At 47.2% G+C, this 16,844-nt stretch overlaps 1 protein-coding gene across 1 annotated transcript in view; it reads right to left on the bottom strand.

The window, feature by feature from the left end:
* Positions 1 to 16,844, bottom strand: part of large1 (LARGE xylosyl- and glucuronyltransferase 1) — a 79,605-nt gene that overhangs the window by 20,898 nt on the left and 41,863 nt on the right. The window contains exons 4-6 of the mRNA XM_080492085.1: positions 16,642 to 16,724; positions 13,065 to 13,188; positions 12,767 to 12,938 (exon numbers count right to left, since the gene is read on the bottom strand). Coding sequence (XP_080348211.1) covers positions 12,767 to 12,938; positions 13,065 to 13,188; positions 16,642 to 16,724 — 379 coding nt within the window. The remainder of the gene's footprint in view (positions 1 to 12,766; positions 12,939 to 13,064; positions 13,189 to 16,641; positions 16,725 to 16,844) is intronic.

The following is a 16,844-nucleotide window of genomic DNA, read 5'->3' as shown; positions in this document are numbered from 1 at the left end:
ACGGGAGGGTTCCGGCAGTAAGACACTGGAGGGTTCTGGCAGGACGACACTGGGGGGTTCTGGCAGTAAGACACTAGGGGGTTCTGGCAGTAAGACACTAGGGGGTTCTGGCGGTAAGACACTGGAGGGTTCTGGCAGTAAGACACTGGAGGGTTCTGGCAGTAAGACACTGGGGGGTTCTGGCAGTAAGACACTGGGGGGTTCTGGCAGTAAGACACGGGAGGGTTCTGGCAGTAAGACACTGGGGGGTTCTGGCAGTAAGACACTGGGGGGTTCTGGCAGTAAGACACGGGAGGGTTCTGGCAGTAAGACACTGGGGGGTTCTGGCAGGACGACACTGGGGGGTTCTGGCAGTAAGACACTGGGGGGTTCTGGCAGTAAGACACTGGGGGGTTCTGGCGGCTCTCAGATGGTTGATTAGCCATTGTGATGATATTTGATCATGGCTTGAAGTCTGTGGTTTTATTTTGGAAAGCGAGGCAGCTTTATGGACGGTTGACGTCTCGGCCAGACAGCCTGAACTTATTTTCTGAAGCTGCCGTCTCATTGGACCAGAGAAACCAGCAGAAATGAGGCGCAGTCTGTCGTGACACTCTCCACCTGCTTCCAGACCAAACTTGTTCCCCGGACAGAAATGCCACAGCAATAGCAGATCAATTCTCTGTTGGCTTAATTCATTTATTTCCTGAAGCCACCGGCGGCGCGCTCAGATGACTTTCAGGATAACAACATTATTCCGGCGCCTGTCACTTCCGATCCAGTGAAGAGTGACATCGTGCAGATTTACTGTTGTATCCGAGTTTTATGAAACCTACGTCTCACAGTGTGAGCTAATGTCAGTGTCTGCTGAAATCACACAGCGAGGAGCGACCGTCTGACGTCCCGACTCCTCAACAGCCAGTGGGAGAACTCTGTGAATCCAGAGGAGAAACTGGTTTGCACTGTTTGTGGGGGGGGGGGGGGGGGGGGGGGGGGGGTGTTACCTGGAGGAGAACTGGACCAGTGAGCAGTTACAGCACCGAGTCCTGCTGGTGGGGTTATAGAGTTTCTGGAGTACAATATGAAAATGACACGATTTAAAGCACCACTCAAAACAGCGTTTTACAAATTGATTTGAAATGAAATCAGTGAAACAGAAGTAAATGTATATAGTCTTATCAGGGCGGTGATTCCACTGGCCTCGAGGCGCCACGATGGAAAACACACTCATCTTCGGGTTTCAACCTGGACTTTAGGTCAGAAAGTCGCGTCCCGGGGCGAAGGCTCATGTTCGGCAGGCTGCTTTAAACTAGGTGAGATTTTACAACCAGTTGTGAAAAGGCCCAGGAGCCATTGCAGAGCAGCTCAGAGGCGACGAGACGACGTCTTTTTAGAACCTGTGAAGAGCCCATATGCTCAAGTTTGATAGAGCGTGAGGTGGACGCGGGGTTATTTAGACTTTCTGAGCTGGGAGTATGTATAGATTGATTTTGGGGACCGACTGAGGCTGAAGGAAACATGACTGGACACCAGATTTACTGTGTGATCACTTAATGTTGCTGGGAGGCTGAGGGAGGTTGAGATGCGAGGAACCAAACAGGATTATTCCACATTTAGATTTATCAGACTGGAGAAAGTGTTGCTCCGACCAGCAGATAAAGTCTTTAAAGCAGCTCCGTGGCTCCCCTGGCCTCGCTTACCCGCAAGTCGTCAGCGGAGCAGAAAGAGCTTTATGGTTTTCTGATGTCATGGCAGCGCAGGAGCGGATCAATTCGAAATGCTGATGATGAAGGCAGCAGTACACCGCTGGTGATTTGGGCTTTGGAAGACAGATGGACACTCATGTTCTTTCTAAAAGATAATTACTGTTACCGCGGAGGGTCTCGCCTCTCCTGATGTTCAAACCAGCATCACGAACCGTCACATGCTTATTAATGGCTCAACAAACTCCCAAAACACCTCCAGAGTCTGACATCTTCACCCACTCAACATCTGGAGTAACTTCACTAACTTCCCTCGAATAATCCTTACAGATTGTTGCTTCAGGCAAATTAGCATCAAAGACAAAACAGCAGAAATCCAGCGAGTCCTTATGGACGCACACGGCGAGAAATCCACGAGCGGAGCACATATTCCATCGTCACATGTTGAATTAAAGGTCACAGCACAGCCAGGTAAGAGTGGCATCTGTTCCAGCATCCACAGTTTGTTCTCTCATCCTGTCTTAGCGGTGGAGTTTTGGAGCGACGGCGGACCGATGGCCTGTCGGGACTGTTCCGTCTGTCTGACTGTTCAAACAATCAGACTCAGAGACTTGAGAATGGTTTGAACGGTGAATTTTAATCCAATGAGGAAAGCACTGCATGATAGGGACGTCCCGATCACACTTTTTGGCCCCCGATACCGATCCGATTTTTCAGAAAATGAGTATCGGCCGATACCGATACTTTCCCGATCCGATACTTACATTGCTATTGCAAATATACTCAAAAGTCTATTTTTGGAGCAACTAAGACGTCTGAAGCTAAAAGCACTATTGTCAGAAGCTTTGTTTAGCTGGAAATTATTGTAAAACTCACTTATTGAATCAAAATTCTTCTCAGAATGACTTCAGAACTTATTTAAACTTTATTCAGTCATAACAACAAAAAAAACAAAACAATTACACTCTGCAGTCTTGTATCTCTTATTTATGTTAACCTAAACAACTTCACCTGGATTTTGTGGCAAATAAATCACTATGAACACGGCTCAACATGAGGCTTCAGGGCATGTAGTACACATGCCAGGCCTTTAGGGGCGCTGTGACTCACCAAACACAAGAGACCACATAGAAATTTAGATGTAGACTCCTGCACAAAAACACATAAACCACTATATATAACTCTAGTTTTATAGGTATATGGCCCCGCTCCGCCTGCTTCTAGCTTCTGCAGCTCGACCTGAGCTTTTTTTTTTTTTTTTTTTTTTTTAGATTGGCGTGGTGATCGGCTGGATTTGCCGATTTCCGATCACTCACAAATCACCAATATCGGCCACGAGCCGATATCTACCGATCTGATCGGGACGTCCCTATTGCGTGAGCTAATTTATTTAATGCAGGGACAAATAGACACAAATGTTTGGTTGTTTTTTGGAATTGGGGACCTTGGTGGAAGAGAAGAGAAAGTCCACATCGACCTTCCATCAAGTACATATCAATATCCATCAATAAATCACTTTTCCTACCTCAGAACCAGAACTTACATTATGACATGAAGCTGACGTTCCTGTTTGGACTGTGGTGGTTGAGGACAGTTGAGGTCTGGACTCCGTCTTATCTGTCTGTCCTCACCTTTTCTCTCCTTCTATCCTCAAACCCCAACATGCAATCACAGAATGTCTCCACCTCTGAGCCTGGTTCTGCAGGTTTCTTCCTATTAAATGAAGTTTTTCCTTTCCACAGTTGCTTATGTTTGCTCATGTGTTGTATTTGGTGATATAGAAATTAAGTTGAATTGAATATAGAACACATTTTTTCCAACGTTTTCCAGAGAAATTAGAGATTTAAGAGATTTATTTAGAGAGTTAAGAAACTTCCTGGAACACATGACTGTTGAAGAGCCGAAGACTGAAAAAAACTTTAAGTTGAAGAAGACACTTTTGTCCAGTGTGTGCCTTTGTTTAACTTTTAAAATATGGATAAAACCCCAGTGAAATGACAAAGTGACAGGCAGCAGCCCAGTGACTGTCCCGTGTCCTTGAACGGTGAGTGATCAGCTAAAAAGCATCTCAGTCAGGTGAAGTTTGAACTGCTGAATCGGAGAAAGATGACGTTTCATCCACTTAGAAAAACTGCAATACTCTTAAGTGTTTGTAATTCAAGGACAGGTGGTGGCCGGTCGACAGCCGAAGCTCCCGAGCTTTCAGTTCAGCTGATTGCAGTCGCTCGGGATGATGGGAGATATAGCGCGGACCGTCGTCAAGGCAGACGCTGTTCAGCATATTAAACAAGGAGAAGCTTTTATAGAAGAACATCTTCAAGCCTCACAGTTTCTGTGTCTGCTCCCTGCGGATTTACACGTCCTGCATTTGCATCATATCTGTAAATGGTGTGAAACTGCTGGTGGGGATTACGTATTCATGGTGAGGCAGCTGAAGAGACAAACTCCATCTGAGAAGACTTCATCCATACAGTGCAGCACTGTTCTCCACACCTCCCACTCTGCCTCCTCCTCCTTCAGCAGATAAATGGAGAACAGGAGGAGAAGACGACCTAGTGATGAACATCTCTGTGTAAAGCGAAGGTCTTTACAGACCCACAAAGGGTCAACTCAGTTGTGTTACTTCACACCGCCTTCGCCTTTCTGTGTCGACAGGTGGAGGAGGCTCAGCGCTCGGCTCATGACGAACCTGCCTCGTCTGACAGAAAAGAAAATCCAGCTGCTGGTGCTTTGATGAAGATGCTTATAAGAGGTGCTGGAGAGCAGCTGGAGAGCAGCTGGAGAGCAGCTGGACAGCAGCAGAGGAGCAGCTGGAGAGCAGCTGGAGAGCAGCTGAGGAGCAGCTGAGGAGCAGCTGAGGAGCAGCTGAGGAGCAGCTGAGGAGGAGAGCAGCTGAGGAGCAGCTGGAGAGCAGCTGGAGAACAGCTGGGGAACAGCTGGAGAGCAGCATGGGAGCGACTTTATGACCAGGACATTGAGAGAGACCATCCAAGACGGGTCAGCAATAAAGGTTGGTCAATATTAGCAATAAAAAAAGTCCTCAGTCACTACGACTTTAAAATCTAGACAGAAAGCATGTGCCAATTGTATAGACGGCACCACAACGATGAATCACCTCTAACATCATCGAGGGGACAGGTTCCAACAGACTTCTGTGTTCTTCTGAGCCACATGAATGTTTTCTAGAAACCTCCCGAGCTAAGAGTCCAAGAAAAAACCCCACACAAATATAAAAGCTACAAAATGAATGAGTGTTTTTGTAAGAGAATTCATGGTTTGTCTCAGAGACCTGTGAATGCTGATCCCTGTGAGGAACCACGTCCTTTCTCAAAGACTCCTCTCATCCAGCACCACCCAGCACCATCCAGACTAGGGCTGCCACGATTAGTCGAGTAGTCACGATTATGTTGACTATTAAAATCGGCGACAACAAATTTAATAGTCGACGAGTCGTTTCCCCCCCCCCCCCTCTTTCTGTCTCTTTCTGACATTTGGACCTTTTGTTTGGTTTGCCTGGTTCCAAATCGCAGTTTTTCTGTGAAACACAATAGACAGAAGAGAGTTTTCTCAGGTCAATAAGAAACGTTTTAGATTTTTTTCCATTCTGAAAGTGAAACAGCTTCATTGCTTTAACGTGTTACAGTGAAGGGATCGTGAAACCAAGCAGTCAAGAGGCTGGATGGAGACTTGGCCAAAGGACTTGTAGGTGTGAATGAAGCTACTTCAAGAAGCTTTTACATCCGTTTACTATATTGTGTTAATGCGTTATTTTAAAAAACTTCTTCTCACTGGTTCCATCACTGTGACGATCGAGGCGAAGCTTTCACGCAAACTTTTGACAGTTGTTACGTAAACTCATTTAGAAAATTTTGGCCGTCATCGATTCCTCGGGGAGAAAAATATGTTTTTAAATTGAATTCCGATTGGAACTTTAACGTTGGCGAAGTGTGAATTTGAAGGTAATTCATCAAACAGAACAGCAGATCAGAGGACTGAACTGGGAGTATATCCTTCACTCTGATGTGTGAGTCTCTTCTCCAGTTAGATGGCGGCTACAACACGGTTACTCAGAGTTCCTGGTTTTAGAGAAAGAGAATCTGCAGTCGCTTTGAGTGAGACGGATCTTTGTGAAGCTGTGTGGGGTGGAGCGCAGATCTAGAGCTATATTTAACTGACCACTGTGGAATGAGCTTGTCCAGCAGGCAGACAGCTGTGAGGAACAGCTGGCGCCTGGTGGAGCGCCTGGTGGAGCGCCGGGCGGAGCGCCGGGCCTCCGGCTGCAGCGCGTCTGACGGGTTACAGTCCCACTGTCATGCACGCCTCAGCGGCTTTGTGGTTAAGTCTCCATCGCACTGCTGATGGCCAATTATTGCTCATGTCAATCAAAAGGACTTCAAGCCGAGTCTCCATTCACTGATAAGCGTTTCCTCGGCCGGGGTCTCTCCTCTGCTGCCGTCTCTCATATCACCACAACAATTTCGTGGCGGACGGCTGATGACAAACGATAAAAACAAGGAAAGTAAAGCTCTGAGAACGGTGGAAAACGGGCTTCTCTTGAAGACGCTGTCACAACGTCGACGGCTCTTAAAGGCAGATATTTAATAGTGCAAGAGACGCGAGTATGACGGGTTTCAGCGAGGCTCGGCGATAAAGAGCGGCAAGCAGCTTCATGACAGTGGCGAGGGCGGACCGGCGAGAGGCCGCTGCTTTGTTCAAATCAAACAGGGAGCGGTGATACAGTCACACTGGGTGAAGCGTAACCAGCTCACACTCATTAAAACACGAGGACCGTTTGTATTTTACAGCCACTTCCAGCAGCCCACATCGTGCAGGTTGAACAAAGGAAACGACAAACTGAGTTTGATTGCATCAGGATTATTTTGATTAAAAAAAACGCACAGAAAACATCACTATTTCATACTGGAATCACAATGAGATTACTCAAAGTATTCCTACCCTGAAAATGACTCCATATTTGGAGGTTTTGAGAAGATTTATGAAAGCAAAAGCTAAAAAGGACATTGCTCACAAGGTGGACAGAAGAGTTAAAGATGTATAAATGAAATTAAAGCCGGTGAACTGAAGTGTCACTGAAAAGAATTGATTCTGCAAAAAATTCCTCCCATAAGCTCTAAGGTGGCGATAATCCGCAAATAAAACATTCGGGCTTCAAGGTTCAATTAAAAAAACATGATAGGCCTTATCACTATTTCATTGTTTGGTCATGAACACGTCACCAAGTCTGATTAAATAGAAGTAGGATGTTGTAGCGGCCGAGATGCTTCTGTTGCTTTTTAATATGATGATGTGACGTCTTGGCCAGGTCACCTTGTAAAAGAGATCTCCACCTCAACGAGTCCTTCCTGGTTAAATAAAACGCACAGAGAAGAGCGGGATGACCGCAGGTGGAGCAGTGCAGCTCCATGAATTAAGATTTATTCTGTGCAGTATGCAGCAAACCATGACACCGTCCAGGACACCAGGACACGTGCATTGTGGTATCGAGAAAACAAAGTCGCGGATGCAGATACCAAAAAGCTGAAGTAACGGGGGTGAAACTCGCGACGGTACAAACGGAGGTAAAGGAAGAGCTGCAGAGTGTGAGCGTTAGTGATTGACTCCATTCATGTTCACTTCAAACACTTTTCCGCCTCCTCCTGACAGAAAAGCCTCTCGTGCACTTTATTGCTGACAAACACTGCTGTTTGCTGAGCCTCCAGTTTATTTGGGCAAGACATGCAAATAATCTGCCCCACGCCTCCAGCTGTGCCTCTTATTGATCCTGGCTCCTGTAAACAGGCAAAGTGAAGCACAGCTGAACGCGACAGAAGCTTTTCCTTTAGTTATTTTAACAGAACTCTGCCCGTTAACATGACTTTAGTTAAATTCCTGGTTCAAATGACAAAAACCTCCACCTGCTCGACCAGTCAGTACCACCAACCTTAACCTGTTCCTAATCTGTCTTTCTTCTATCAATCTGTTGGTGTTTCATTCGTGAACAAGGTGCCGTTTAACTGTTAATCACCCTTCATCCACTAGAGGGAGCTACACAGGTTCAAACAGCAGTAATGGAGTGAACAGTACTCGAGTACTTGCAGCAGTACTGGAGTAAAAAGCAGTTTCAAAGGTGACTGCGTGAAATGAAGAGACGTGGCCTCTAAAATCCAGCGTGGCTCGTCTGAATGTCCTAGAAAATGAAAAGCAGGTAACTTTAACCTGCTCCGCCCACATGAAGCAACTTTAACCTGCTCCACCCACATGAAGCAACTTTAACCTGCTCCACCCATGAAGCAACGTCATTAAAAAGGAGTATGAGTACGAATCGTTGTGTCAGAAACGTTTTGGCCAAACTCCGGCAGATGAAGTAAAGTTGTGTTTGGAGTTGGGAATATTCAAAATGATCAGTGTCTTTGGTGTTTCTTCGCCCTCTAAGTCAGTCAGTCGTTCACGAGCCTCACCGAAGAGTACCAGCGCTCTAAAGTGGGACTTCAGACGACTTTGAAGGACTCCAGAGACCATACCATCAGCAATGCTGCACCTCCCCTGCTAACCGGACAGAAATGGACACCATCAGATGGAGGAGGCTGAAAGAAGTGCAAAGGCTCGCTCTCGCCAATCAGGGTCGATGGAGGGAAAAGAAAGAAGGGAAAGCCTGGAGAGGAGAAAGCTCAGCTGGAGAGAGCTCTGCAAATAACCTCCACCAATGGTGTGGCGACGACCCAACCTGTCCTCTCTGCTCCAGCATCTCTCAAACACATCTTGACTCATGGAGAGGCCGTTACTCTTGGAGGCACAACCAGCTTCTAATAAATCTGGCCGCAGCAATTGAGAGCAAGAGGATGTTCAGTAATTTCTTGGTCCAGAAAGCAACCAGGTCCATCACAGCAACATCATTTGTCCGAGAGGGACAGGAAAAGTCAGACCATCCACCGACCACACCAGAAGCTGGACAGCTCGCCATGGTCTGGGATTGGAAGATGCTGGTTGATGTCAGCCAGCCACCTTCAGGCCAGACTCGGTTGTCTGGTCCCCCTCACTGAAGTCTCTTTACATCACAGTCCCATGGGAGAATTCAGCTGCAGACGCTCAACAACAAGGATGGAACACTAAAGTCCAGAGGTTTTGTTGCTTCCTCCATCAGGCTGCTGAGGGATCTTGGGGTCCATGGTCAGGCTCACGACAGACAATTAAATCAGCCAGTGGACCGCCAGTGGACATGGATCAAGCAGAAGGGCTTGATCAGGGTCTGAGCTCAGCTTTAGGCTTGACTCAGGGAAGTGACGCCCCTGCCTTGCTCAATGCCGTGAGCTGCGCCAATGAAACAACCAGGCCTGATCACCTCTAATGAGTGTGTGTCGTGTTGAAAGGCTGAAACACCCCCTGATTCAAAGATACGCTACTGATGATGTGTCCCAACATTTACATCCTTCCCATATCAGAGACACAGCTCCCACGCCACTCTCAGGAAACCTCATGTGACGACCATCTTTTGGGACAAAGGACAGTTTAACATCATGTCCCATGTTTAATGATTCTCAGTTAATAACAATGAACCTCATTATTCATTTAATCTTTCAATCCAATGGGATTTTTTCTTTTCTAGATTCAACAGTTAAAGGTTACAGTCAATCATTTACACTTTGATGATCAATATTTCCTCTATTAGATTCCTTTAAAGCTTTAAACACTTCAGAAACACAAGGACCGTAAAGTATCCGAGTGTTTCATTAGAAAAACGTGTCAGAGAGTCCTCAGAGATCCATGGAGACGTTTGGGAATGAATGAGTTTGAAAGCATTACAACACCCGTCAAACACCTGGACCCCCCCCAAGACCCACGCCAGCCTCAGATTTGTCAAAGTGGCAGAGGTCGCGGGTTGTAGTCCCGGGTGGGCTTGCTGTATGTGAACGGGGCCGAGATGAAATACGAGGACGTGAGTGGAGCTTTAATTTCCCCGGGGCTTCAGGCCCAGAATACCTGCTGATTACGAGTGGTGGGTTAATTTCAATAAATTCCTGACAGGCTCCGGTGATTTCTAACAATAGATGGATAAATGGTGTGCGTCACGGCTCTGAGTGGGCCGGCAGCAACATACAAGCAGCAGAGGTCACTGAATGTTTGACTTTCCAATGAGCTGAGAGGTGAAACGGCAAACCGGAGGGACGGAAGAGGAAACACCTGCAGGCAGGGCCCCGGAAATAATCCATACAACAGAGCCATTAACTGACAACGCGACCAAACCAGCAGAGAAGCGCGGGTCTGTTTGGTAACATGAGCGACCAGAGTGAGATTTACTCACAATCAGCCTCCAAACCCACAATGAAGACAATCTGAACACGAGGGCTCGTTCCTGGTGGCCGGTAAGATGACAAGTCTAATGTGGTCTAAGGCCCCGTTTCCATGACAACATTTCATGTGACAACACCTGATCAGTTAGAAAAAAAAAGTGGTGCGTTTACCGTTCAGCAGCGGACGCACTGACAACGATGTACTGTATATTGGGAGTAAGCATGGCGGGCCACAGGAGGGCGCTGTTGCTTGTTTTTGTACTGACAAGGTGTGGAGAGATGGAGAGAACCTGACATCGGTATGGACTGATGACGAATCTGATGCTACCAGAAGAGAATCTCAACCAATAAACTACTGATATGGACGACAAAACTAGAATACGGACGGCGAGTCAAACCGCGTCGGGGGCCGCCATGACGGTTTACTGGCGCGTGAGCAGAAGGGACTACTTACCACGGCGGGAGAAGCTCATGTGCAGTAGCAGCTCTCCGTGGCCTCCAGCAGGCTCTGGAATCGCACCCGTGACAGAAACATCCCACCTTGGGAGCCGGTATAAAAACTTCACGGATGCAGTGGATTTGACCGCCGGTGTCACATAAACGGACTCCTCAAAAGTGTTTGCAGATTTTCACTGCGTATAAACAGGGTTTGAATGTACATAGAGAGGCGATAGAACAGGGAATACGTGTGAATAAATTCAGTGTCACCGCAGACTTCACAATGAAAATGGAGAGAGCAGTGGAGGGGCAAAGGGCAAATGATGGCGTCCAAACCTCCGACCCGTAAATGACGACAGACCAGAAATATGTCCACAAGAAAAAAAACCCTCTATGAAGTAATGTCTGGTCAGAGTGAAAACCTGCGTGTAAACAGGTGGGTGGCGCAGCATAAAGTTAATAGATTTTACTTTGAAGCAATCTGAATGTGCTGCAAAGTATAAAAAGGTATAATTTTAAGGTCGTGGCAAAAGGAGAACCTTTAAAGACATTTAAAAATATATATATTTGTTTGGTTTAACACTGAAAGTCTAATCTCAGGCAACATGTTTGTACAGCAAGTTAATGAGAGCAAGCGGCGCTTGTGTCGGGGAACACGCAGAACTCGAAAAAATCAAGCCAACAGAGTTTGAATAAAGTGACGAGAGAGTGAAGCTGAAGAGGAGCGTTTGAAACAGAGGAGGAGGAGGAGGAAGAGGAGGAGGAGGAGGAGGAGGTTGAGCGCCCAGCAGGAGGTGACAGAGACCCTGAACAGGACAGACAGAAACACAAACCCACACTGCAATGTTTGCGTTACAACTCTACAAACCCACCGTCATCTACAAGAAGCTGATCACAACCGGGAAAGGAAAGCTGACGAAGCTGCGAGGATCCCGGTGTGACGGAGGCCTCGGCCTGCCTCTCAGCGGGAGCGCAGCGTCACGATGCTGTTTGGTTTAAGCACGACTGAACGCGGGTGTCAAACAGTGACGTTACACAACCAAGACGGAACCGTCGAGAAGCAACATTATAAATGTGAAACAGTTCCATGTTTGGTTAAAGATAACTTAATGCAATGAGGACGTGCTCGTGGTGTTCTGGTCCCACGGCACCGTCTCAAAGGGGCTCCTTCAGAGTTTGTGGTTATTTTACTGGTCTGGTCTCTCTGACTGGTCCCTGAACCGAAATCAGTTCGACCCCGACGTCACCGCTCAGCGAGAAGAACGAGTCAAACACTGACATGCAATTAAAATGGGAATTATAGCAATTAATTTCTCCAATTAGATGAATGGTTTTAAATGAGTCCACCACTAATTCCAGCAGATGACTGCCGTCATACATTTAATAAATGTCTCCAGAGGAGATAGCTAACGCAATCCTAGCAGGTCATGTCAAGGTCTTCCTGTTCTGTGTTTTCTTAAGTAATCCTGCCGTTGGATCGTCTCACACGCTCTCAGTCCTGCTTTCCAGCCGTCAATCAAGCCCACGCCTGCGTGAGGATAATCCGCCACGCAGGCGTGGAAAGAAGCTTTTTCTTCCGCGACACAACGGCTGCCATCACCTGAATGAACGGATCAATTCCCCTCACTGGGAATCAGCGCCCAAGTGTTCCATTCAATCATCACGTTCGTCATATTCCAGATTTCAGAGAGAAAAGGGTCGTGAGAGGACTATACAGACTAAATGAGAGTTCACCGTGGGAGGACTGGACGGAGCTCTGAGAGACAATCACCTGAAGTTATCAAACATAACGGAGCGTTACTGCAAATTCATCTGCAGGAATAAAGACAAAGGAAGGGCGACAACACAGAAACTCTCACGATAAAGTCCATCCTTCACAGTCGGGTGGAGCCAGCCGAGGAAACGTCTCGACTCGGCAGCAGCAACCTGAAGCCTTTAACCTCTGAAACATCCCAGCCAGCCACCCTGAACACATCGCCCGCCATCCCCACGTCAAACGTCGACAGCTTCTCATGACAAAATCTCATGGCTGTCAAAAGACGCATCGGCATCAATGAGAAACGGTCTCAGCATCAGAACACCAGATGTCCTCACGTAGGACAGACCTGATTGGAGCAGCTGGACACCGTCAGACTGGATTCATATGTGCACATGCAGAACATGAACACATGATTTGACACCGTGTTCAGTAAAAAAACATTAAATCTTCCAACACTGAGGCTGGGAGCTGCAGTGCATCACATTTTAATTGACTGCTGCTTTGTCCTGGTGGAAGTCATTATTACAAAATAAAATAACGCTGGTCTAGTTTAGAGTTTCCATTGAGTTCTTCTGAGGCTGAACCAAACAGCTGATCACCTTTGAACTTGTGGAAAACCGCCCAGAGCTCAGCGATGTCCGTGGCGAAGGTGATGTCCGTGTCCAGGACGATGACTCTCTGCAGGTCGGAGGGCAGCGTCTTGGTGAGCACCAGCTTCATCAGCCCGTAGATCCCGGAGTAGTGCTTGTTGGGGATCCACGACACTTCAGACTGAAATCAACAGAGCAGATCTGCATCGTTTCCCTGGCGGAGCCACCGAATCCTTAAAGAAACAGTTTACAGACGAGGCCGGCGCTAAACAAAGCCGCAGGAAGTGCGGCGTTTCGTTTTCCTCACCTTCAGCTCGTCGGCGTCGTAGAAGTCCACCCTGACGGCGGGAACCATCCAGGTGTGGAACAGAGAGGAGAGGATCTGCTGGGCGATGGAGTCGGTGATGAAATGGAAATGAAGGGGGTTCCTCCTGCACACACACACACACACACACACACACACACACACACACACACACACACACACACACACACACACACACACACACACACACACACACACACACACACACACACACACACACACACACACACACACACACACACACACACACACACACACACACACACAAAGAACGGCCTTCAATTCCACAAAGAGTTTTCACAAAGTGTCTTTGGTGTTCAACCACATCCGTCCCTCCAGGTCAGGACAGCTGATGACCTTCATTCATTCGTTTCCTTTTCAAGCTTTCCACAGGGAACTAACATGTCCTAACAATCAGCACAGCTCTAACCCTTTTAAGATTGTATTTTAGGTGGGCCGATGTGGGGTAACATGTCCTGTCCCACTGGCGTCCTCAGCTTTCAGCCACGATTAGCCTTCGTCGTTTCCTTCATCACAGCAACAGTCTTTTCTCCAGCTTCTTCATATAACTCACAAGAGCAGAGCAGCAGAAAAGAAGTGTAACGTAAAAGGCCAGAAATACGGTCGACCTAAACATAAGGAAAGAGCGGAATAAGAAAGCACCATTGCTATATTTTGAAGGAGCGAAGACGTTGGTGGAATTTGGTGATACGGCTGGAGGGAGGGAGGGAGGGAGGGAGGGGAGGACGAGATATTGAATAGAGTTTCACCGAGCCGAGGATGTGAGCGCTCCGGGGCGTCTCCAGCTGAATGACGCTGGTCTGAATGCGTCAGCTGCGTCTTGCTCAGTAAGTGCTGGAGGCCCCGGAGCCGCCACAGAGCAGTCGCAGCTCAGAGTCCGGACGGGCCGTCAGCCACCGCGGCGCCCGCAGGAACACCCACAACCAGCAAACACGCCTCTGAATGGGAGGCTCGGGATCACGCCAAGGAGGAAGCGAGCGTGTGTAGAGCATCCTGAGGAACTGAGCGACGCCGCTTTCTGCTTCCATTGGACCTTCAGTGAGGATTGAGCTGTGTGTGTGTGTGTGTGTGTGTGTGTGTGTGTGTGTGTGTGTGTGTGTGTGTGTGTGTGTGTGTGTGTGTGTGTGTGTGTGTGTGTGTGTACGGTGGAAACACACAGGCTGTATACACACCATCTATTTAGCTCTTTTCTATTCATGAATATTAGGAAGCACTCGTAATAATATTGTAAGTTGATCAGCTGCTAAACAAGCAGCGGCTCCATTTCATTTGAGTGGCGTGGAATTTAGCGAGTAAACAAGCGCTGTGCGCGGCCGCGGGTGCTACATGATAGCGTCCATGCTCACTTCCTTAACGTTCCATGACGTACCGTAAAGATCCCGAAAATATCTCCACTTCTGCTGCCCGGCGTTCTCCACCTTTCCTCAGGTAGTTTATGTTTCACTTCAGGAGTTCTGAGCCTCTGGATCTTTATTTTATATTAAATTGTGATTGTTCACACGAGGAGACGGAGGATCTCCTCACACAAGCGTCCAGGAGCTCTGGAGCAGTCGGCGTGTAGCATGGATGGGCCTCAGGTTCACTTTTCCTTTACGGCAGAGAACTTAAGGCTCGTCGGCCAAAACCAAGTTTTAGTTTTTTGCATTCCATTGTATTTTGCACCAGAATGTTGAGATTGTAATCATCACATAAACTGTGACCACAACAAAGAAAAACTTTTAAGTGTAAATCTAAAGGTTGTTATAGTAATATTTTACCAGTCTGGCCCACTTAAGATGAAACTGGACTGTATGTGGTCCCTGCAGTAAATTAAATCTTATCTAATTATTATTTCATATATATATTAGGGATGGACCGATACAAGTATCGGGTATCTTGTACTCAAAACTGCCAATGATGCCGCGACACCCGATACCGCTTTATGGCAGCGCGCGGTTTACGGTACTTGGCGCTGAGTGAGGAGCGCACATCGCTATTTCGTCGGCCGTCAACACCCCCCCCCCCCCCCCCCCACACACACACACACACACACACGTTTTCTTACAGTATATGTGGCAGTGCCATAAAAGAAGTACTTTTGAATGACAGTACATCACAATGTAAGAATGTTGCTCAAATAACATCTGTGGAAAAAATAAATGTGTGTATTGGCCTAAGTACTCGGTATCGGTGAGTACTCAAATGCAAGCACGACTCGTTTTGGAAAAAAGTGGTATCGGTGCATCCATAATATATATATATATATATATATATATATATATATATATATAAAAGATGGATACTATATATATATATATAGTATCCATCTTTGTATTGGTTCAGTTACGTGTTTTTAAATAACAATAACGTATTTAGTGTTCGGTTTGTTCAACATCAACTGGTCGTACAATTTGTCCTCGTGACCGGTCCCTCCGAAGAAAGGACACTTGTCTTCAGGGGACACTTGCCCTTTGATTTTAGGGCGTCCCTACATCAGAGGTGTTACTGTATGTAAAATCTATTCCACTTGGATTAAAACACGGCGGCGGCACCATCATAATGTGTGGCTGCCTTGCTTCCTCTGGCACGTCCTGCTGAGAGACTCTGCAGAGTTTCATCACTGATCCCAGAGAGGAACTGGGGCAAATATTGAATTTAGAAAGTCAGTTCAACTGCAGAAATGACACAACGGAACAGTGACTGCCAAGAAGCAAATGACATTAATCTCTCAGAAGTCCCAGAAGGAATTTAGAGCAATATTCAGTCTTTCATTACTCTTAAACAGAACGGAGACGAGCTGCAGGTGAGACGATCGATGTCTTCAGTCATTCAGCAGCAACACGCCCACCTCCCAACCTCCCAAAGTCCTAACGTCCAAACCTCCCAATGTCCTCACGTCCAAACCTCCCAACGTCCTCACGTCCAAACCTCCCAATGTCCTCACGTCCAAACCTCCCAACGTCCTCACGTCCAAACCTCCCAATGTCCAAACCTCCCAAAGTCCCAAAGCTAAATAGGACCAATGCACAGACACTCGTCCAACAGAGATACTTGTCCAACAGAGACACTCGACACACAGAGACTCTCATCCCACGTCCCACAGACACTTGTCCAACAGAGACACTCGACACACACAGACACCCGTCCCACAGAGACGTCCCCTCCCTACTGGTCTGTAAACCGGAGCGTCAGTTCTAACCCAGTCCACTGTATCATCAAACAGCCTCTCTGATGTTAATAAATGACTGATTACTTCCAATCGGTGTATTTGGAGGTTTTCTGGTGTTACGGGACATGAGCTGCTTTACAATGTTCAAGATTTGAGGTATTTTAGGAGGTCGACTTCACCTGAGGAGGATGGAAATGTGTTTTTGATTATTGATTGGAGCTTTGCTGTGACGAGGTGGAGTTTCAATGATCTACCTGAGCAGTGGGGATGTTTCCTCCTCCTCCCAGAGACACAATCTTAAACTCTTAAACCTGAAATCAGCCGTCTGGACGACCAGAAGACACGTTTCTAAACACAGAGATATTAAACAAGCAAAAAGAGTGACGGTACCTGTGGAAGAGGACGGACTTCACCAGCGTCACCACGTCTCTGCTGGCGTTGTAACCTGCACACACGATGGCCACGTGGATCGTCTGAGGAGGAAAGAGGTGATATGAAAGATTTCCACCACTTCAATATGTACCTTCAGTTAACAGGAGCTGAATGTTCTGCCAGTGTACTGAAACAACTGGAACATCCTGCCAGTGTACTGA

Source organism: Lipophrys pholis (genome assembly GCF_963383615.2).
Source record: "Lipophrys pholis genome assembly, chromosome: 22".
NCBI classification, from domain to species: domain Eukaryota; kingdom Metazoa; phylum Chordata; class Actinopteri; order Blenniiformes; family Blenniidae; genus Lipophrys; species Lipophrys pholis.
This window is presented reverse-complemented; position numbering and strand designations above follow the sequence as displayed.